Source organism: Panulirus ornatus, chromosome 23 (assembly GCF_036320965.1).
Source record: "Panulirus ornatus isolate Po-2019 chromosome 23, ASM3632096v1, whole genome shotgun sequence".
In the NCBI taxonomy this organism is placed as follows: Eukaryota; Metazoa; Arthropoda; class Malacostraca; order Decapoda; family Palinuridae; genus Panulirus; species Panulirus ornatus.
Window position 1 is genome coordinate 16,985,690 of NC_092246.1, and position 23,616 is coordinate 17,009,305.

The window sequence follows — 23,616 nt, forward strand, 5'->3', positions numbered from 1 at the left end:
AGAAGCTCTTACTTGTAAGAGTAAGAAAAAACGGTGAATCTTCCTAAAATTTCTTTTAAGGTCTAGAGCAGCATGACTGTATACTTGCTGTACCCTCACTGAAACTATCTTCAAAGAGATGTGAATAAAAAAGCAGTTTCTAATCAATGACAGTTCTAGAGGATCTATCTCTGTTAACCCCTTAATGGCCTTGAGGAAGGGGATGCCACAGAAGAATGAGGAATATAACACCTGCATTGCTGCTTACATTATGAATAAAGTCTCTCTACAGAGAAATGAAAGCTGTTTTAAGGGCTGCCCTAAGACTTTCCCAAAGAGCTCTATCTTGCCAAATGCTCTGTCACTGAGAAAGAGGTTTCACATATGCAGAAACATCAGCAAAGACAAAGTAAACTCCACAATTATCACTTTGGGGGATGTAAGTTCTGAAAGCACAGCAGAGATTTCTTCTGGGAAAAAAAAAAAAAAATCCATGGGGTTACTCATAAACCAAAACTTACATCATCTTGAAATGCCAAGTCTGCATATCAAACCTCCTCTTTTTGGAATGGACTAAAATATGCGTAAGACAAGGGAGCAAATGGGAACTTCAGTGAAGGGCGCTAATGGGGAGGTGATAACAAGTAGTGGTGATGTGAGAAGGAGATGGAGTGAGTATTTTGAAGGTTTGTTGAATGTGTTTGATGATAGAGTGGCAGATATAGGGTGTTTTGGTCGAGGTGGTGTGCAAAGTGAGACGGTTAGGGAAAATGATTTGGTAAACAGCGAAGAGGTAGTAAAAGCTTTGCGGAAGATGAAAGCCGGCAAGGCAGCAGGTTTGGATGGTATTGCAGTGGAATCTATTAAAAAAGGGGGTGACTGTATTGTTGACTGGTTGGTAAGGTTATTTAATGTATGTATGACTCATGGTGAGGTGCCTGAGGATTGGCAGAATGCGTGCATAGTGCCATTGTACAAAGGCAAAGGGGATAAGAGTGAGTGCTCAAATTACAGAGGTATAAGTTTGTTGAGTATTCCTGGTAAATCATATGGGAGGGTATTGATTGAGAGGGTGAAGGCATGTATAGAGCATCAGATTGGGGAAGAGCAGTGTGGTTTCAGAAGTGGTAGAGGATGTGTGGATCAGGTGTTTGCTTTGAAGAATGTATGTGAGAAATACTTAGAAAAGCAAATGGATTTGTATGTAGCATTTATGGATCTGGAGAAGGCATATGATAGAGTTGATAGAGATGCTCTGTGGAAGGTATTAAGAATATATGGTGTGGGAGGCAAGTTGTTAGAAGCAGTGAAAAGTTTTTATCGAGGAAGTAAGGCATGTGTACGTGTAGGAAGAGAGGAAAGTGATTGGTTCTCAGTGAATGTAGCTTTGCGGCAGGGGTGTGTGATGTCTCCATGGTTGTTTAATTTGTTTATGGATGGGGTTGTTAGGGAAGTGAATGCAAGAGTTTTGGAAAGAGGGGCAAGTATGAAGTCTGTTGTGGATGAGAGAGCTTGGGAAGTGAGTCATTTGTTGTTCGCTGATGATACAGCGCTGGTGGCTGATTCATGTGAGAAACTGCAGAAGCTAGTGACTGAGTTTGGTAAAGTGTGCGAAAGAAGAAAGTTAAGAGTAAATGTGAATAAGAGTAAGGTTATTAGGTACAGTAGGGTTCAGGGTCAAGTCAATTGGGAGGTGAGTTTGAATGGAGAAAAACTGGAGGAAGTAAAGTGTTTTAGATATCTGGGAGTGGATCTGGCAGCAGATGGAACCATGGAAGCGGAAGTGAATCATAGGGTGGGGGAGGGGGCGAAAATCCTGGGAGCCTTGAAGAATGTGTGGAAGTCGAGAACATTATCTCGGAAAGCAAAAGTGGGTATGTTTGAAGGAATAGTGGTTCCAACAATGTTGTATGGTTGCGAGGTGTGGGCTATGGATAGAGTTGTGCGCAGGAGGGTGGATGTGCTGGAAATGAGATGTTTGAGGACAATGTGTGGTGTGAGGGGGTTTGATCGAGTAAGTAATGTAAGGGTAAGAGAGATGTGTGGAAATAAAAAGAGCGTGGTTGAGAGAGCAGAAGAGGGTGTTTTGAAATGGTTTGGGCACATGGACAGAACGAGTGAGGAAAGATTGACCAAGAGGATATATGTGTCAGAGGAGGAGGGAACGAGGAGAAGTGGGAGACCAAATTGGAGGTGGAAAGATGGAGTGCAAAAGATTTTGAGTGATCGGGGCCTGAACATGCAGGAGGGTGAAAGGCGGGCAAGGAATAGAGTGAATTGCATCGATGTGGTATACCGGGGTTGATGTGCTGTCAGTGGATTGAATCAGGGCATGTGAAGCATCTGGGGTAAACCATGGAAAGTTGTGTGGGGCCTGGATGTGGAAAGGGAGCTGTGGTTTCGGGCATTATTGCATCACAGCTAGAGACTGAGTGTGAACGAATGGGGCCTTTGTTGTCTTTTCCTAGCGCTACCTCGCACACATGAGGGGGGAGGGGGATGGTATTCCATGTGTGGCGAGGTGGCGATGGGAATGAATAAAGGCAGACAGTGTGAATTGTGTGCATGGGTATATATGTATGTGTCTGTGTGTGTATATATATGTGTACACTGAGATGTACAGGTATGTATATTTGCGTGTGTGGACATGTATGTATATACATGTGTATGGGGGTGGGTTGGGCCATTTCTTTCGTCTGTTTCCTTTTTTTTTTTTTTTTTTTTTTTTTTTCCAAAAGAAGGAACAGAGAAGGGGGCCAGGTGAGGATATTTCCTCAAAGGCCCAGTCCTCTGTTCTTAACGCTACCTCGCTAATGCGGGAAATGGCGAATAGTACGAAAGAAATATATATATATATATATATATATATATATATATATATATATATATATATATATATATATATATATATATGTCAATAATAGGAAAAATAACAGCAAGCAGTCATGTAAGATGGGAGGGAATGAGGGTGGGATGAGAACAAGGCACGATGAAACCCTAATACCAACCGCTGTGCCCCTGGCAAGCCACTATTGCAGTAGAATACATTAAACATTTTCACCTGACAAGATAACCTGTATTTCCTCTAATACTGCCAAATCTCTACAACTAATAGGTAACAATTACCATAAGTATGAAGGTAGTTGAAGAATGTGTGGAAGGCGAGAACGTTATCTCGGTGAGCAAAAATGGGTATGTTTGAAGGAATAATGGTTCCAACAATGTTATATGGTTGTGAGGCATGGGCTATAGATAGAGTTGTGCGGATGAGGGTGGATGTGTTGGAAATGAGATGTTTGAGGACAATATGTGGTGTGAGGTGGTTTGATCGGGTAAGTAACGAAAGGTTAAGAGAGATGTGTGGTAATAAAAAGAGTGTGATTGAGAGAGAAGAAGAGGGTGTATTGAAATGGTTTGGTCATATGGAGAGAATGAGAGAGGAAAGCCTGACAAAGAGGATATATGTGTCAGAGGTGGATGGAACAAGGAGAAGTGGGAGACCAAATTGGCGGTGGAAGGATGGAGTGAAAAAGATTTTGAGCGATCGGGGCCTGAACATACAGGAGGGTGAAAGGCGTGCAAGGAATAGAGAGAACTGGAACAATGTGGTATACTGGGGTCAACGTGCTGTCAATGGATTGAACCAGGGTATGCGAAGCGTCTGGGATAAACCACGAAAAGTTCTGTGGGGCCTGGATGTGGAAAGGGAGCTGTGGTTTTGGTGCACTACACATGGCAGCTAGAGACTGAGTGTGAACGAATGTGGCCTATTGTCTTTTCCTAATGCTACTTCACAGGGGGAAAGGGGGATGCTTTGTCATGTGTGGCGGGGTGGTGATGGGAATGGATAAAAGCAGCAAATATGAATATGTACATGTGTATATTTCTCTCTTTCATACTATTCGCCACTTCCTGCATTAGCGAGGTAGCGTTAAGAACAGACGACTGGGCCTTTGAGGGAATATCCTCACCTGGCCCCCTTCTCTGTTCCTTCTTTCGGAAAATTAAAAGAAAATAAAACGAGAGGGGAGGATTTCCAGCCCCCCGCTCCCTCCCCTTTTAGTCGCCTTCTACAACACGCAGGGAATATGTGGAAAGTATTCTTTCTCCCCTATCCCCAGGGATAATGTGTATATAGATTTATTTATTTATTTTGCTTTGTCGCTGTCTCCCGCGTCAGTGAGGTAGTGCAAGGGAACAGACGAAAGAGTGGCCCAACCCACCCACATACACATGTATATACATACACATCCACACACAGCACATATACATACCTATATATCTCAATGTATACATATATATACACACACAGACACATACATATATACCCATGTACATAATTCATACTGTCTGCCTTTATTCATTCCCACAGCCACCCCGCCATACGTGGAATAACAACACCCTCCCCCCTCATGTGTAAGTGGTAGCGCTAGGAAAAGACAACAAAGGCCCCATTCGTTCACACTCAGTCTCTAGCTGTCATGTAATAATGCACCGAAACCACAGCTCCCTTTCCACATCCAGGCCCCACACAACTTTCCATGGTTTACCCCAGATGCTTCACATGCCCTGGATCAATCCACTGACAGCACGTCGACCCCGGTATACCACATCGTTCCAATTCACTCTATTCCTTGCACACCTTTCACCCTCCTGCATGTTCAGGCCCCGATCACTCAAAATCTTTTTCACTCCAGCTTTCCACCTCCAATTTGGTCTCCCACTTCTCCTCGTTCCCTCCACCTCCGACACATATATCCTCTTTGTTAATCTTTCCTCACTCATTCTCTCCATGTGACCAAACCATTTCAAAACACCCTCTTCTGCTCTCTCAACCAAACTCTTTTCATTACCACACATCTCTCTTACCCTATTATTACTTACTCGATCAAACAACCTCACACCACATATTGTCCTCAAACATATTATTTCCAGCACATCCACCCTCCCCCGCACAACTCTATCCATAGCCCACGCCTCGCAACCATACAACGTTGTTGGAACCACTATTCCTTCAAACATACCCACTTTTGCTTTCCGAGATAATGTCCTCGACTTCCACACATTCTGCAAGGCTCCCAGGATTTTCGCCCCCTCCCCCACCCTATGATTCACTTCCGCTTCCATGGTTCCATTCGCTGCCAAATCCACTCCCAAATATCTAAAACACTTCACCTGCTCCAGTTTTTCTCCATTCAAACTTACCTCCCAATTTACTTGACCCTCAACCATACTATACTTAATAGCCTTACTCTTATTCACATTTACTCTCAACTTTCTTCTTTCACACACTTTACCAAACTCAGTCACTAGCTTCTGCAGTTCCTCACATGAATCAGCCACCAGCACTGTATCATCAGCGAACAACAACTGACTCACTTTCCAAACTCTCTCATACACAACAGTCTGCATACTTGCACCTCTGTCCAAAACTCTTGCATTCACCTCCCTAACAACCCCATCCATAAACAAATTAACCATGGAGACATCACACACCCCTGCCGCAAACCTACATTCACTGAGAACCAATCACTTTCCTCTCTTCCTACACATACACATGCCTTATATCAATAAAAACTTTTCACTGCTTCTAACAATATATTCACCATATATTCTTAATACCTTTCACAGAGCATCTCTATCAACTCTATCATATGCCTTCTCCAGATCCATAAATACTACATACAAATCCATTTGCTTTTCTAAGTATTCTCACATACATTCTTCAGAGCAAACACCTGATCCACACATCCTCTACCACTTCTGAAACCACACTCCTCTTCCCCAATCTGATGCTCTGTACATGCCTTCACCCTCTCAATCAATACCCTCCCATATAATTTCCCAGGAATACTCAACAAACTTTTTTTTTTCATACTATTCGCTATTTCCCGCGATAGCGAGGTAGCGTTAAGAACAGAGGACTGGGCCTTTATACCTCTGTAATTTGAACACTCTCTTATCCCCTTTGCCTTTCTACAATGGCACTATGCAAGCATTCTGCCAATCCTCAGGCACCTCACCATGAGTCATACATACATTAAATAACCTTACCAACCAGTCAACAATACAGTCACCCCCTTTTTAATAAATTCCACTGCAATACCATCCAAACCCGCTGCCTTGCCAGCTTTCATCTTCCGCAAAGCTTTTACTACCTCTTCTCTGTTTACCAATCATCCTCCCTAACCCTCTCACTTTGCACACCACCTCGAACAAAACACCCTATATCTGCCACTCTATCATCAGACACATTCAACAAACCTTCAAAATACTCACTCCATCTTCTCACATCACCACTACTTGTTATCACTTCCCCATAAGCCCCCTTCACTGAAGTTCCCATTTGTTCCCTTGTCTTACGCATTTTATTTACCTACTTCCAAAACATCTTTTTATTCTCCCTAAAATTTAATGATACTCTCTCACCCCAACTCTCATTTGCCATCTTTTTCACCTCTTGCACTTTCTCTTGACCTCCTGCCTCTTTCTTTTATACATCTCCCACTCAATTGCATTATTTCCCTGTAAAAATAGTCCAAATGCCTCTCTCTTCTCTTTCACTAATAATCTTACTTCATCCCACCACTCACTACCCTTTCTAATCTGCCCACCTCCCACACATCTCATGCCACAAGCATCTTTTGCGCAAGCCATCACTGCTTCCCTAAATACATCCCATTCCTCCCCCACTCCCCTTACCTCCTTAGTTCTCACCTTTTTCCATTCTGTATTCAGTCTCTCCAGGTACTTCCTCACACAAGTCTCCTTCCCAAGCTCACTTACTCTCACCACTCTCTTCACCCCAACATTCTCTCTTCTTTTCTAAAAACCTCTACAAATCTTCACCTTCGCCTCCACAAGATAATGATCAGACATCCCTCTAGTTGCACCTCTCAGCACATTAACATCCAAAAGTCTCTCTTTCACGCGCCTATCAATTAACATGTAATCCAATAACGCTCTCTGGTTATCTCTCCTACTTACATACGTATACTTATGTATATATAGATATATATATCTATATATATATATATATACCAATATACCAATATATATATATATACATATATTTTTTTTTTTTTTTTTTTTGCTTTGTCGCTGTCTCCCGCGTTTGCAAGGTAGCGCAAGGAAACAGACGAAAGAAATGGCCCATATATATATATATATATATATATATATATATATATATATATATATATATATTATCCCTGGGGATAAGGGATTAAGAATACTTCCCACGTATTCCCTGCGTGTCGTAGAAGGCGACTAAAAGGGGAGGGAGCGGGGGGCTGGAAATCCTCCCCTCTCGGCTTTTTTTTAAATTTTCCAAAAGAAGGAACAGAGGGGGCCAGTTGAGGATATTCCAAAAAAGGCCCAGTCCTCTGTTCTTAGCGCTACCTCGCTAACGCGGGAAATGGCGAATAGTTTAAAAAAAGAAGAAAAGATATATATATATATATATATATATATATATATATATATATATATATATATATATATATATATTATCCCTGGGGATAGGGGAGAAAGAATACTTCCCACGTATTCCCTGCGTGTCGTAGAAGGCGACTAAAAGGGGAGGGAGCGGGGGGCTGGAAATCCTCCCTTCTCATTATTTTTTTTTAATTTTCCAAAAGGAACAGAGAACGGGGCCAGGTAAGGATATTCCCTCAAAGGCCCATTCCTCTGTTCTTAACGCTACCTCGCTAACGCGGGAAATGGCGAATAGTTTAAAAAAAAAAAAAAAAAAAAAATATATATATATATATATATATATATATATATATATATATATATATATATATATATATATATATATTTTTTCTTTGTTGCTGTCTCCCGCGCTTGCGAGGTAGCGCAAGGAAACAGACGAAAGAAATGGCCCAACCCACCCCCATACACATGTATATACATACACCTCTACACACGCAAATATACCTACCTACACAGCTTTCCATGGTTTACCCCAGACGCTTCACATGCCCTGATTCAATCCACTGACAACACGTCAACCCCGGTATACCACATCGATCCAATTCACTCTATTCCTTGCCCTCCTTTCACCCTCCTGCATGTTCAGGCCCCGATCACACAAAATCTTTTTCACTCCATCTTTCCACCTCCAATTTGGTCTTCCACTTCTTCTCGTTCCCTCCACCTCCGACACATATATCCTCTTGGTCAATCTTTCCTCACTCATTCTCTACATGTGCCCAAACCATTTCAAAACACCCTCTTCTGCTCTCTCAACCACGCTCTTTTTATTTCCACACATCTCTCTCACCCTTACGTTACTTACTCGATCAAACCACCTCCCACCACACATTGTCCTCAAACATCTCATTTCCAGCACATCCACCCTCTTGTGCACAACTCTATCCATAGCCCACGCCTCGCAACCATACAACATTGTTGGAACCATTATTCCTTCAAACATACCCATTTTTGATTTCCGAGATAATGTTCTCGACTTCCACACATTCTTCAAGGCTCCCAGGATTTTCGCCCCCTCCCCCACCCTATGATCCACTTCTGCTTCCATGGTTCCATCCACTGCCAAATCCACTCCCAGATATCTAAAACACTTTACTTCCTCCAGTTTTTCTCCATTCAAACTTACCTCCCAATTGTCTTGACCCTCAACCCTACTGTACCTAATAACCTTGCTCTTATTCACATTTACTCTTAACTTTCTTCTTTCACACACTTTACCAAACTCAGTCACCAGCTTCTGCAGTTTCTCACATGAATCAGCCACCAGCGCTGTATCATCAGCGAACAACAACTGACTCACTTCCCAAGCTCTCTCATCCACAACAGACTTCATACTTGCCCCTCTTTCCAAAACTCTTGCATTCACCTCCCTAACAACCCCATCCATAAACAAATTAAACAACCATGGAGACATCACACACCCCTGCCGCAAACCTCCATTCACTGAGAACCAATCACTTTCCTCTCTTCCTACACGTACACATGCCTTACGTCCTCGATAAAAACTTGTCAGGCGTCCCTGGGAACTTCAGTGAAGGGCGCAAATGGGTGCTAGTGGTGATGTGAGAAGGAGATGGAGTGAGTATTTTGAAGGTTTGTTCCCACGCATTCCTCATGTGTCGTAGAAGGCGACTAAAGGGGACGGGAGCGAGGGGCCAGAAACCCTCCCCTCCTTGTATTTTAACTTTCTAAAAGGGGAAACAGAAGAAGGAGTCACGCGAGGAGTGCTCATCCTCCTCGAAGGCTGAGATTGGGGTGTCTAAATGTGTGTGGATGTAACCAAGATGAGAAAAAAGGAGAGATAGGCAGTATGTTTGAGGAAAGGAACCTGGATGTTTTGGCTCTGAGTGAAACGAAGCTCAAGGGTAAAGGGGAAGAGTGGTTTGGGAATGTCTTGGGAGTAAAGTCAGGGGTTAGTGAGAGGACAAGAGCAAGGGAAGGAGTAGCACTCCTCCTGAATCAGGAGTTGTGGGAGTATGTGACAGAGTGTAAGAAAGTAAATTCTAGATTGATATGGGTAAAACTGAAAGTTGATGGAGAGAGATGGGTTATTATTGGTGCATATGCACCTGGGAATGAGAAGAAAGATCATGAGAGGCAAGTGTTTTGGGAGCAGCAGGTTGAGTGTGCTAATGGTTTTGATGCACAAGACCGGGTTATAGTGATGGGTGATTTGAATGCAAAGGTGAGTAATGTGGCAGTTGAGGGAATAATTGGCATACATGGAGTGTTCAGTGTTGTAAATGGAAATGGTGAAGGGCTTGTAGATTTATGTGCTGAAAAAGGACTGGTGATTGGGAATACCTGGTTTAAAAAGCAAGATATACATAAGTATTTGAATGGAGAAAAACTGGAGGAAGTGAAGTGTTTTAGATATCTGGGAGTGGATCTGGCAGCGGATGGAACCATGGAAGCGGAAGTGGATCATAGGGTGGGGGAGGGGGCGAAAATTCTGGGGGCCTTGAAGAATGTGTGGAAGTCGAGAACATTATCTCGGAAAGCAAAAATGGGTATGTTTGAAGGAATAGTGGTTCCAACAATGTTGTATGGTTGCGAGGCGTGGGTTATGGATAGAGTTGTGCACAGAGGATGGATGTGCTGGAAATGAGATGTTTGAGGACAATGTGTGGTGTGAGGTGGTTTGATCGAGTGAGTAACGTAAGGGTAAGAGAGATGTGTGGAAATAAAAAGAGCGTGGTTGAGAGAGCAGAAGAGGGTGTTTTGAAGTGGTTTGGGCACATGGAGAGAATGAGTGAGGAAAGATTGACCAAGAGGATATATGTGTCGGAGGTGGAGGGAACGAGGAGAAGAGGGAGACCAAATTGGAGGTGGAAAGATGGAGTGAAAAAGATTTTGTGTGATCGGGGCCTGAACATGCAGGAGGGTGAAAGGAGGGCAAGGAATAGAGTGAATTGGTGCGATGTGGTATACCGGGGTTGACGTGCTGTCAGTGGATTGAATCAAGGCATGTGAAGCGTCTGGGGTAAACCATGGAAAGCTGTGTAGGTATGTATATTTGCGTGTGTGGACGTATGTATATACATGTGTATGGGGGAGGGTTGGGCCATTTCTTTCGTCTGTTTCCTTCTGCTACCTCGCAAACGCGGGAGACAGCGACAAAGTATAATAAAAAAAAAAATACATAAGTATACGTATGTAAGTAGGAGAGATGGCCAGAGAGTGTTATTGGATTACGTGTTAATTGATAGACGCACGAAAGAGAGACTTTTGGATGCTAATGTGCTGAGAGGTGCAAGTGGAGGGATGTCTGATCATTATCTTGTGGAGGCGAAGGTGAAACTTTGTGGGGGTTTTCAGAAAAGAAGAGAGAATGTTGGGATGAATAAGTGAGCTTGGGAAGGAGACTTGTGTGAGGAAGTACCAGGAAAGACTGAGTACAGAATGGAAAAAGGTGAGAACAAAGGAGGTAAGGGGAGTGGGGGAGGAATGGGATGTATTTAGGGAAGCAGCGATGGCTTGTGCAAAAGATGCTTGTGGCATGAGAAGCGTGGGAGGTGGGTTGATTAGAAAAGGTAGTGAGTGGTGGGATGAAGAAGTAAGATTATTAGTGAAAGAGAAGAGAGAGGCATTTGGACAATTTCTGGAAGGAAAAAATGCAAATGAGTGGGATAGGTATAAAAGAAAGAGGCAGGAGGTCAAGAGATAGGTGCAAGAGGTGAAAAAGAGGGCAAATGAGAGTTGGGGTGAGAGAGTATCATTAAGTTTCAGGGAGAATAAAAAGATGTTTTGGAAGGAGGTAAATAAAGTGCGTAAGACAAGGGAGCAAATGGGAACTTCAATGAAGCGGGCTAATGGGGAGAGGATAACAAGTAGTGGTGATGTGAGAAGGAGATGGAGGGAGTATTTTGAAGTTTTGTTGAATGTGTTTGATGATAGCGTGGCAGATATAGGGTGTTTTGGTCGAGGTGGTGTGCAAAGTGAGAGGGTTAGGGAAAATGATTTGGTAAATAGAGAAGAGGTAGTAAAAGCTTTACGGAAGATGAAAGCCAGCAAGGCAGCAGGTTTGGATGGTATTGCAGTGGAATTTATTAAAAAAGGGGGTGACTGTATTGTTGACTGGTTGGTAAGGTTATTTAATGTCTGTATGACTCATGGTGAGGTGCCTGAGGATTGGCGGAATGCTTGCATAGTGCCATTGTACAAAGGCAAAGGGGATAAGAGTGAGTGCTCAAATTACAGAGGTATAAGTTTGTTGAGTATTCCTGGGAAATTATATGGGAGGGTATTGATTGAGAGGGTGAATGCATGTACAGAGCATCAGATTGGGGAAGAGCAGTGTGGTTTCAGAAGTGGTAGAGGATGTGTGGATCAGGTGTTTGCTTTGAAGAATGTATGTGAGAAATACTTAGAAAAGCAAATGGATTTGTATGTAGCATTTATGGATCTGGAGAAGGTATATGATAGAGTTGATAGAGATGCTCTGTGGAAGGTATTAAGAATATATGGTGTGGGAGGCAAGTTGTTAGAAGCACTGAAAAGTTTTTATCGAGGATGTAAGGCATGTGTATGTGTCGGAAGAGAGGAAAGTGATTGGTTTTCAGTGAATGTAGGTTTGCGGCAGGGGTGTGTGATGTCTCCATGGTTGTTTAATTTGTTTATGGATGGGGTTGTTAGGGAGGTGAATGCAAGAGTTTTGGAAAGAGGGGCAAGTATGCAGTCTGTTCTGGATGAGAGAGCTTGGGAAGTGAGTCAGTTGTTGTTCGGGGATGATACAGTGTTGGTGGCTGATTCATGTAAGAAGCTGCAGAAGCTGGTGACTGAGTTTGGTAAAGTGTGTGAAAGAAGAAAGTTAAGAGTTAATGTGAATAACAGCAAAGGTTATTAAGTACAGTAGGGTTGAGGGTCAAGTCTACTGGGAGGTAAGTTTGAATGGAGAAAAACTGGAGGAAGTAAAGTGTTTTAGATATCTGGGAGTGGATCTGGCAGCGGATGGAACCATGGAAGCGGAAGTGGATCATAGGGTGGGGGAGGGGGCGAAAATTCTGAGAGCCTTGAAGAATGTGTGGAAGTCGAGAACATTATCTCGGATAGCAAAAATGGGTATGTTTGAAGGAATGGTGGTTCCAACAATGTTGTATGGTTGCGAGACGTGGGCTATGGATAGAGTTGTGCGCAGGAGGATGGATGTGCTGGAAATGAGATGTTTGAGGACAATGTGTGGTGTGAGGTGGTTTGATCGAGTAAGTAACGTAAGGGTAAGAGAGATGTGTGGAAATAAAAAGAGCGTGGTTGAGAGAGCAGAAGAGGGTGTTTTGAAATGGTTCGGGCACATGGATGAGAATGAGTGAGGAAAGATTGACCAAGAGAATATATGTGTCGGAGGTGGAGGGAACGAGGAGAAGAGGGAGACCAAATTGGAGGTGGAAAGATGGAGTGAAAAAGATTTTGTGTGATCGGGGCCTGAACATGCAGGAGGGTGAAAGGAGGGCAAGGAATAGAGTGAATTGGAGCGATGTGGTATACCGGGGTTGACGTGCTGTCAGTGGATTGAATCAAGGCATGTGAAGCGTCTGGGGTAAACCATGGAAAGCTGTGTAGGTATGTATATTTGCGTGTGTGGACGTATGTATATACATGTGTATGGGGGTGGGTTGGGCCATTTCTTTCGTCTGTTTCCTTGCGCTACCTCGCAAACGCGGAGACAGCGACAAAGAAAAAAAAAAAAATATATATATATATATATTTTTTTTTTTATACTTCGTTGCTGTCTCCCGCGTTGCGAGGAAGCGATATATAAAATATAAAATATATATTATATATATTTATATTATATATATATATATAAATAATATATATATATATATATATAAATATTATCCCTGGGGATAGGGGAGAAAAGAATCTTCCCACGAATTCCCTGCGTGTCGTAGAAGGCGACTAAAAAGGAAGGGAGCGGGGGGCTGGAAATCCTCCCCTCTCGCTTTTTTTAATTTTTCCCAAAAGAAGGAACAGAGGGGGCCAGTTTTGAGGATATTCCAAAAAAGGCCCAGTCCCTCTGTTCTTAGCGCTACCCCTCGCTAACGCGGGAAATGGCGAATAGTTTAAAAAAAGAAGAAAAGATATATTAAAAAAAAATATATATATATATATATAATATTTATATATATATATATATATATATATATATAATATATTAGCCCTGGGGATAAGGGGGAGAAATAATACTTCCCCCCCGTATTCCCTGCGTGCGTAGAAGCGACTAAAAGGGGAGGGACGGGGGGCTGGAAAAACCTCCCTTCTCAATTAATTGTTTTCTTAATTTTCCAAAAGGAACAGCGAACAGGGGCCAGGAAGGGTATATTCCCTCAAAGGCCCATTCCGCTGTTCTTAACGCTCTACCTCGCTAACGCGGGAAAATGGGCGAAATAGTTTTAAAAAAAAAAAAAAAAAAAAAATATATATATATATATATATATATAATTATAATATATATATATAATATATTTATATTTATTATATAGTTTTTTCTTTGTTGCTGTCTCCTATTCCCGCGCGTGCGAAGGTAGCCAAGGAACATACGAAAGAAATGGCCCAACCCACCCCCATACACATGTAATACATACACCACTACACATGCAAATATACCTACCAACACAGCTTTCCATGGTTTTACCCCAGAACCTTCCACAGCCCTGATTCAATCCACTGACAACACGTCAACACCGGTATAAACATCGATCCAATTCACTCTATTCTTGCCCTCCTTTCAACCACTCCTGCATGTTCAGGCCCCGATCACACAAAATCTTTTTCACTCCATCTTTTCTCCACCTCCAATTTGGTCTTTCCACTTCTTCCTCGTTCCCTATCCCACCCATCCGACCATATATCCTCTTGGTCAATCTTTCCTCACTCATTCTCTACATGTTTCCAAACATTCAAAACGCCCTCATCTGGCTCTCTCCAACCACGCATCTTTTATTTCCCACACATCCTCACCACCCTTACTTACTACACTCGATCAAACCACCATCCCACAACACATGTCCTCAAACATCTCATTTCCAGCACATCCACCCGCTTGTGCACAACTCTAATCCATATCCCACGCCGATCGCAACCATACATACATTGTTTGGAAACCAATATTCCTTCAAACATACCCATTTTTGATTTCGAATAATGTTTCCTCGACTTATCCACACATTCTTCAAGGCTCCCAGATTTTCTGCCCCCTCCCCCCCACCCTATGATCACTTCTGCTTCCATGGTTCCATCCACTGCCCAATCCACCTCCCAGATATCTAAAACACTTTACTTCCTCCAGTTTTTCTCCCTTCAAACTTACCTCCCAATTGTCTTGAAACCCTCAACCCTACTTACCTAATCACCTGCTCTTATTCACATTTACTCTTAACTTTCTTCTTTCACACACTTTACCAAACACAGTCACTACCAGCTTCTGCAGTTTCTCACATGAATCAGCCGACAGCAGCTGTATCACAGCGAACAACAACTGACTCACTTCCCAAGCTTCTCTCCACCACAACAACTTCAACTTGCCCCTCTTTCCCAAAACTCTTGCATTCCACCTCCCTAACAACCCCATCCATAACAAATTAAACAACCATGGATGACATCACACACCCCTGCCGCAAACCTCCATCACTCTGAGAACCAAGCACTTTCCTCTCTTCCTACACGTACAACATGCCTTACGTCCTCGATAAAAAACTTGTCAGGCCAGCGCGCGCCTGGGAACATTCAGTGAAGGGCGCAAATGGGTGCTAGTGGTGATGTGAGAAGGAGTGGAGTGAGTATTTTGAAGGTTTGTTCCCACGCAAATTCTCATGTGTCGTAGAAGGCGACTACAGGGGACGGGACGAGGGCCAGAAACCCTCCCCTCCTTGTCTTTTAACTTTTTAAAAGGGAAACAGAAGAGGAGTCACGCAGGAGTGCTCATCCTCCTCGAAGAGCTGAGGATTGGGGTGTCACTAAATGTGTGTGGATGTACCAAGAAGAAAAAAAGGAAGATAGGGCAGTATTTTGAGAAAGGAACCTGGGTGTTTTGGCTCTGAGTGAAACGAAGGCTCAAGGGGTAAAGGGGAAGAGTGGTTTGGGAATGTCTTGGGAGTAAAGTCAGGGGGTTAGTAGAGAAGACAAAGCAAGGGAAGGAGTAGCACTCCTCCTGAATCAGGAGTTGTGGGAGTATGTTGACAGAGTGGTAAGAAAGTAAATCTAGATTGGATATGGGTTAAACTGAAAGTTGATGGGAGAGATGGGTGATTATTGGAGCATTATGCACCTGGGAATGAGAAGAAAGATCATGAGAGCAAGTGTTTTGGGAGCAGCAGGTGAGTGTGCTAATAGGTTTTGATGCACAAGAACGTGTTATATGAGAGAGGGTGATTTGAAGCAAAGTGAGTAATGTGGCAGTTGAGGGAATAATTGGCATACATGGAGTGTTCAGTGTTGTAAATGGAAATGGAAGAAGGCATTGGTAGATTTTATGTGCTGAAAAAAGGACATGGTGAATGGGAATACCTGGTTTAAAAAGCAAGATATACATAAGTAGTTTGAATGGAGAAAAACTGAGGAAGTGAAGGTTTTTAGATGCTGGAGTGGATCTGGCCGCGGATGAACCATGGAAGCTGAAAGTGGATCATAGGGTGGGGAGGGGGCTAAAATTCTGGGGGCCTTGAAGAATGGTGTGGAAGTCTAGAACATTATCCTCGGAAACAAAAATGGTATTTTGAAGGAATAGTGTGTGTCAACAATGTTGTATGGTTGCGAGACGTGGGCTATGGATAGAGTTGTGCGCAGGAGGATGGATGTGCTGGAAATGAGATGTTTGAGGACAATGTGTGGTGTGAGGTGGTTTGATCGAGTAAGTAACGTAAGGGTAAGAGAGATGTGTGGAAATAAAAAGAGCGTAGTTGAGAGAGCAGAAGAGGGTGTTTTGAAATGGTTCGGGCACATGGAGAGAATGAGTGAGGAATGATTGACCAAGAGAATATATGTGTCAGAGGTGGAGGGAACGAGGATAAGAGGGAGACCAATTTGGAGGTGGAAAGATGGAGTGAAAAAGATTTTGTGTGATCGGGGCCTGAACATGCAGGAGGGTGAAAGGAGGGCAAGGAATAGAGTGAATTGGAGCGATGTGGTATACCGGGGTTGACGTGCTGTCAGTGGATTGAATCAAGGCATGTGAAGCGTCTGGGGTAAACCATGGAAAGCTGTGTAGGTATGTATATTTGCGTGTGTGGACGTATGTATATACATGTGTATGGGGGTGGGTTGGGCCATTTCTTTCGTCTGTTTCCTTGCGCTACCTCGCAAACGCGGGAGACAGCGACAAAGCAAAAATATATATATATATATATATATATATTTTTTTTTTTATACTTCGTTGCTGTCTCCCGCGTTTGCGAGGTAGCGATATATATATATATATATATATATTTATATATATATATATATATATATATATATATATATATATATATATATATATATATATATATTTATCCCTGGGGATAGGGGAGAAAGAATACTTCCCACGTATTCCCTGCGTGTCGTAGAAGGCGACTAAAAGGGAAGGGAGCGGGGGGCTGGAAATCCTCCCCTCTCGTTTTTTCTTTTTTTTTTTTTTTTAATTTTCCAAAAGATGGAACAGAGAAGGGGGCCAGGTGAGGGTATTCCCTCAAAGGCCCAGTCCTCTGTTCTTAACGCTACCTCGCTATCGCGGGAAATGGCGAATAGTATGAAAAAAAAAAAAAAAAAAGATATATATATATATATATATATATATATATATATATATATATATATATACATATATATATATATATATATATACTATCCCTGGGGATAGGGGATTAAGAATACTTCCGACGTATTCCCTGCATGTCGTAGAAGGCGACTAAAAGGGGAGGGAGTGGGGGGCTAGAAATCCTCCCCTCTCATTTTTTTTTTTTTTTTCCCAAAAGAAGGAACAGAGGGGGGCCAGGTGAGGATATTCCAAAAAAGGCCCACTCCTCTGTTCTTAACGCTACCTCGCTAACGCGGGAAATGGCAAATAGTTTAAAAAAAAAAAAAAAAAAAATATATATATATATATATATATATATATATATAAGTCTGTATGTATACATTGAAATGTATAGGTATGTATATGTTTGTGTGTGGGTGTGTATGTATACACACGTGTATGTGGGTGGGTTGGGACATTCTTTAGTCTGTTTCCTTGCACTCCCTCGCTAATGCAGGAGACAGCGATAAAGTATAATAAGAATAAATAAATGAAGGTAGTAACACTGGAACATACAACAATACACACATATAAGTGAATATGTTTATATGAATAATCACATTTCCAAGAATTATATAAACAAAAGAATGTAACTATAATCAAAATAAGTGAAAAGGATACTGAACCATAACAAGCCACCCGATTAAAGCAGATGACAATATGTGTGTCCGCAACATGATTACAAAAAACTGGGTGCTCTGTAAATGGCTAAAAGCAAGTGGGTCTATAATGCCAATAAGGTGGCACTTGCTGACTGGCTATGGACAAACCCATTTAAACAAGCATAGAGCTCTGGTATCCTAAAACTGTCCAAAAAGAGGGAGCAAATGTGAATTTTTTGCCAAAAATATGAGGGTAGGAATGATCCTGGCCTAAATATTCTCAAAGGACATCATTTTGCTTGCAGGACAGACCATAGAGGAGGGAAATATGAGCATGTTATCATCCATAAAAGAACTTATCTAGCAAGATAAAGCCGAGATTTCCATTGCTGACAATGACTCTATCCACAATGCCTGATTGATCACCTGCAGGATACTAGTAACAAATTTTGGCGATACAATATCTTTTGATAAAAGAGTAATCTTGCCAGCCAAACTTCTTCATAGCCATACTTCAATCTTATCACATCTATAAACTATACCAAAATAACCAAAAGATAATCACTGTATACTCTTCCCCACATCGGTTTTTGCAGCTATTCACTAAGACAGCCACACCCTCCCTTGTTCTATCAACAACCAACATGAAATTAAAAAACAAAAACATTACCTGTGTACGAAAGAACTGATCTGGGAAGTTACGGTTGAGATCTATATCATTGGCATTCGTTCTGCCCAAAACACCAGAGACGTCACCTGCAGGAAACATTTTTTCACCTTTAAAATCATATATAAATTTTGCTATGAAACTGAATCACAAAATCACTTCAATATACAAATAAAGTGAGGAAACTCATGAGTGACCATAGCTTATATTTTTTCATAATTTGCCTATCTTGTAATCAAAACCAAAATTCTCTGATTGATTACTGATACCTTCCTTTGTAAAATTTTCAAACTAAAAAAAATATATTGATGTCATTTTACATGCTATATCAGTACAAAGAAATCCTTAAGTCTACGATTCTTCATGTCTCAAGTTTACATTCTAATCAACTTTTCTTATTAATTTCCCCATTTCCTTTGAACTATTAAAAAATGCAGACAGCAAATTTCCAATCTGAATTTCATGGAACTAAACAGAAATAGCACTAGATTCTTTGTTTTTTTTAAACATCTTTCAAGTGGGCTCAGACTAAGGAAGGAAGATCCACACTTACTGCAATAACCCAAGCCCCAGTCATGAAACATTTCTGACCCATTCCAATGACATCCCTTCTCCCTAACAACACATGAACATACTCATGAGATACTACTAAAAAATCAGCTACAAACCAACCTCATCCCTAAACAGGAGAATCATGAAAATCTGTGCAAAATCCATCCAAAAACAACTTCCCACCCATCCTTCACTTTCACTGTTACAAGTCATGCGTTAAAATCTTGATGAACTCTTGCATGAAACATCAGATTTTCATGTAAAACACTCTGGTCCATTCGCCCTCCAGACACTTACAGATATCTTCAACCACTCTTACCTACACATCAAAGTCCCTAACATCTAGAAACTTGCTAACATAATACCAATCCGTAAGCCCTCCAAACAACCTAACTCCCCCTCCTCCTGCTGTCCTAATTCACTTTTGTCTTCAGTATTCAGACTTAAAAGTGATCCACAACAGAATCAAGCAATATATTCCACTCATACCTACACTCAATTCGCACTAAACTATACATGGTTTCAACCACCTACAATACTTATTAAAATAAAATGGCTCACCCACAACAAAATGTCTATATCTCCAAAAAACAGTCTTCAATCACTCTTTTAACACCTGAAAAAATTAAACTAGTTCACAGCCAGTCATCTTGAATGGGTAATCACTTCCACTGGAGTTCACCACTTATGGAGAGACTTTTACTGTGGCCAACCACTTGAGGAAATGGGCATCAGAGATATAGATATATAGATAAACAGACTTAACAAAAGGCCAACCATCCAAGGCACCACATAAGACACACACGACATTCCACTCCACACTGGTAACATGAACACAAAAGCAACACACAAGCAAAATACACTCAGAACACCAACTAGCATGAGCTTTCTATAAGAAAAAGATTCCCTGAACATTCTCCACAAAGAACTCATCCACTCCACTCTAAACTATACCTCACCTGCCTGGTCTTCCATCCTCTCAAACATAAACATGTGATAAAACCTCAAACCACATAAAATGGTGCACTCAGTACAATCACTGGCTGCCTAGCAACCACAAATGCTCAACACCTACACAATGAAACAAAGATCCTTATTATACAATCCCATCTCAACATGCATGGAGCTCAGTTCTACGCAAATGCACTAAACTCCTCCCAACAATACCAATCCATAACTAACCACCAAACGCCAATTAGGTTATTAGGTTCAGTAGGGTTGAGGGACAAGTTAATTGGAAGGCAAATTTGAATGGAGAAAAACTGGAGGAAGTGAAGTGTTTTAGATATCTGGGAGTGGATTTGGCATCGGACGGTATCATGGAAGCGAAAGTGGGTAACAGGGTGGGGAGGGGGCGAAAGTTCTGGGAGCACTGAAGGATGTGTGGAAGACGAGAACATTATCTCAGAAAGCAAAAATGGGTATGTTTGAAGGAATAGGGGTCCCAACAATGTTATATGGTTGCGAGGTGTGGGCTATAGATGGGGATGAGTGGCAGAAAATGGATGTGTTGGAAATGAGATGTTTGAGGACAATATGTGGTGTGAGGTGGTTTGATCAAGTAAGTAATAATAGGGTAAGAGAGAAGTGTGGTAATAAAAAGAGTGTGGTTGAGAGAGTAGAAGAGGGTGTTTTGAAATGGTGTGGTCACATGGAGAGAATGAGTGAGGAGAGATTGACCAAGAGGATATATGTGTCAGAGGTGGCTGGAACGAGGAGAAGTGGGAGACCAAATTGAAGTGAAAAAGATTTTGAGTGATCGGGGCCTGAACATGCAGGAGGGTGAAAGGCGTGCAAGGAATAGAGTGAATTGGAACGATGTAATATACCAGGGTCGACATGCTGTCAATGGATTGAACCAGGGGATGTGAAGCATCTGGGGTAAACCATGGAAAGTTCTGTGGGGCCTGGATGTGGAAAGGGAGCTGTGGTTTCGGTGCATTATGACATGATAGCTAGAGACTGAGTGTGAACGAATGGGGCCTTTGTTGTCTTTTCCTAGCGCTACCTCGCACACATGAGGAGGAGGGTGTTGTTATTCCATGTGTGGCGGGGTGGCGATGGGAATGAATAAAGGCAGACAGTATGAATTATGTACATGGGTATATATGTCTGTGTGTGTATATATATGTATACATTGAGATGTATAGGTACGTATATGCGCTGTGTGTGGACGTGTATGTATATACATGTGTATGTGGGTGGGTTGGGCCATTCTTTTGTCTGTTTCCTTGCGCTAACTCGCTAATGCGGGAGACAGCGACAAAGCAAAATAAAAAATAAATAAAAAAATATATATTTTATCATACTTTTTTTATTGTACGTTCGTCATCTGTTTCCTGGTGCCACCTCACAGGTGTGGGAAATGGCGATCAAGGAAACAGATGAAGAATGGCCCATCCACTTGCATACACATACATAAATAAATGCCAATACAATTACATATAAATACACATGCATATCAACAAATACACATATACATACACAGACATATACATATATACATGTCCATACTCACACTTGCTTGCCTCCAATCCATTTCCAGCGCCAGCCTGCCCCACATGGCTTCACTGTCTTAAATCCAGTCCACGTTTTATATATTCAAAGAACCATTTTGCTGTGCAGTGATCACTTGCTTCAAACATGATTGTGTAACTAATAAAGTTTTTTACCTTAGAAAATATCTTCTTTTTTATTTATTTATTTATTTTGCTTTATCGCTGTCTCCCGCGTTAGCGAGGTAGCGCAAGGAAACAGACGAAAGAATGGCCCAACCCGCCCACATACACATGTATATACATACATGTCCACACACGCACAATATACATATCTATATATCTCAATGTACACATATATATATACACACACAGACATATACATATATACACATGTACATAATTCATAGTCTGCCTTTATTTATGTTCCCATCACCACCTCGCTACACATGGAATAACAACCCCCTCCCCCCTCATGTGTGCGAGGTAGCGCTAGGAAAAACACCAACGGCCCCATTCGTTCACACTCAGTCTCTAGCTGTCATGTAATAACGCACCAAAACCACAGCTCCCTTTCCACATCCAGGCCCCACACACTTTGCATGGTTTACCCCAGACGCTTCACATGCCCTGGTTCAATCCACTGACAGCAGGTCGACCCCGGTATACCACATCGTTCCAATTCACTCTATTCCTTGCACGCCTTTCACCCTCCTGCATGTTCAGGCCCCGATCACTCAAAATCTTTTTCACTCCATCTTTCTACCTCCAATTTGGTCTCCCACTCCTCCTCGTTCCCTCCACCTCTGACACATATATCCTCTTGGTCAATCTTTCCCCACTCATTCTCTCCATGTGACCAAACCATTTCAAAACACCCTCTTCTGCTCTCTCAACCACGCTCTTTTTATTTCCACACATCTCTCTCACCCTTACATTACTTACTCAATCAAACCACCTCACACCACATATTGTCCTCAAACATCTCATTTCCAGCACATCCACCCTCCTGTGCACAACTCTATCCATAGCCCACGCCTCGCAACCATACAACATTGTTGGAACCACTATTCCTTCAAACATACCCATTTTTGCTTTCCGAGATAATGTTCTCGACTTCCACACATTCTTCAAGGCTTCCAGAATTTTCGCCCCCTCCCCCACTCTATGATTCACTTCCGCTTCCATGGTTCCATCCGCTGCCAGATCCACTCCCAGATATCTAAAACACTTCACTTCCTCCAGCTTTTCTCCATTCAAACTTACCTCCCAATTGACTTGTCCCTCAACCCTACTATACCTAATAACCTTGCTCTTATTCACAATTACTCTTAACTTTCTTCTTTCACACACTTTTACCAAACTCAGTCACCAGCTTCTGCAGTTTCTTACATGAATCAGCCACCAGCGCTGTATCATCAGCGAACAACAACTGACTCACTTCCCAAGCTCTCATATCCACAACAGACTGCATACTTGCCCCTCTTTCCAAAACTCTTGCATTCACCTCCCTAACAACCCCATCCATATACAAATTAAACAACCATGGAGACATCACACACCCCTGCCGCAAACCTACATTCACTGTGAACCAATCACTTTCCTCTCTTCCTACAAGTACACATGCCTTACATCATCGATAAAAACTTTTCACTGCTTCTACCAACTTCTCCCACACCATATATTCTTAATACCTTCCACAGAGCATCTCTATCAACTCTATCATATGCCTTCTCCAGATCCACAAATGCTACATACAAATCCATTTGTATGTAGCATTTGTATTCTTTTTATATTGATATATACATGAGGGAGGCAAGTAAGGACAAGGATATGTGGAAGCTTTTGCTGTGGCCAACCCCTTGACAAGAGTTTCTGGGCATCAGAAAAACTGATACATGAATTAATAGATTGATAGATAGATAGAGAGGTACTAAAATTTACTTTTATATACAAGTCTTTCTCTCTCTAAGTAAATTTACATAATTTACTCAATCATGTTGGCTATTGGACTCTCAGTTTTTACTTTTTTAAACAAAAAGGCACTCCCTC

At 41.9% G+C, this 23,616-nt stretch overlaps 1 protein-coding gene across 2 annotated transcripts in view; it reads right to left on the reverse strand.

Moving 5' to 3' along the window:
• LOC139756822 (carboxypeptidase D-like) overlaps positions 1-23,616 on the reverse strand; it is a 151,081-nt gene that overhangs the window by 89,626 nt on the left and 37,839 nt on the right. For both annotated transcript variants that reach the window (XR_011714449.1, XM_071676643.1), the window contains exon 10: positions 18,521-18,606. Coding sequence is in view for 1 of the 2 variants with exons in the window: in XM_071676643.1 (XP_071532744.1) it covers positions 18,521-18,606 (86 nt within the window). In the remaining variant the exon portion in view is untranslated. The remainder of the gene's footprint in view (positions 1-18,520; positions 18,607-23,616) is intronic.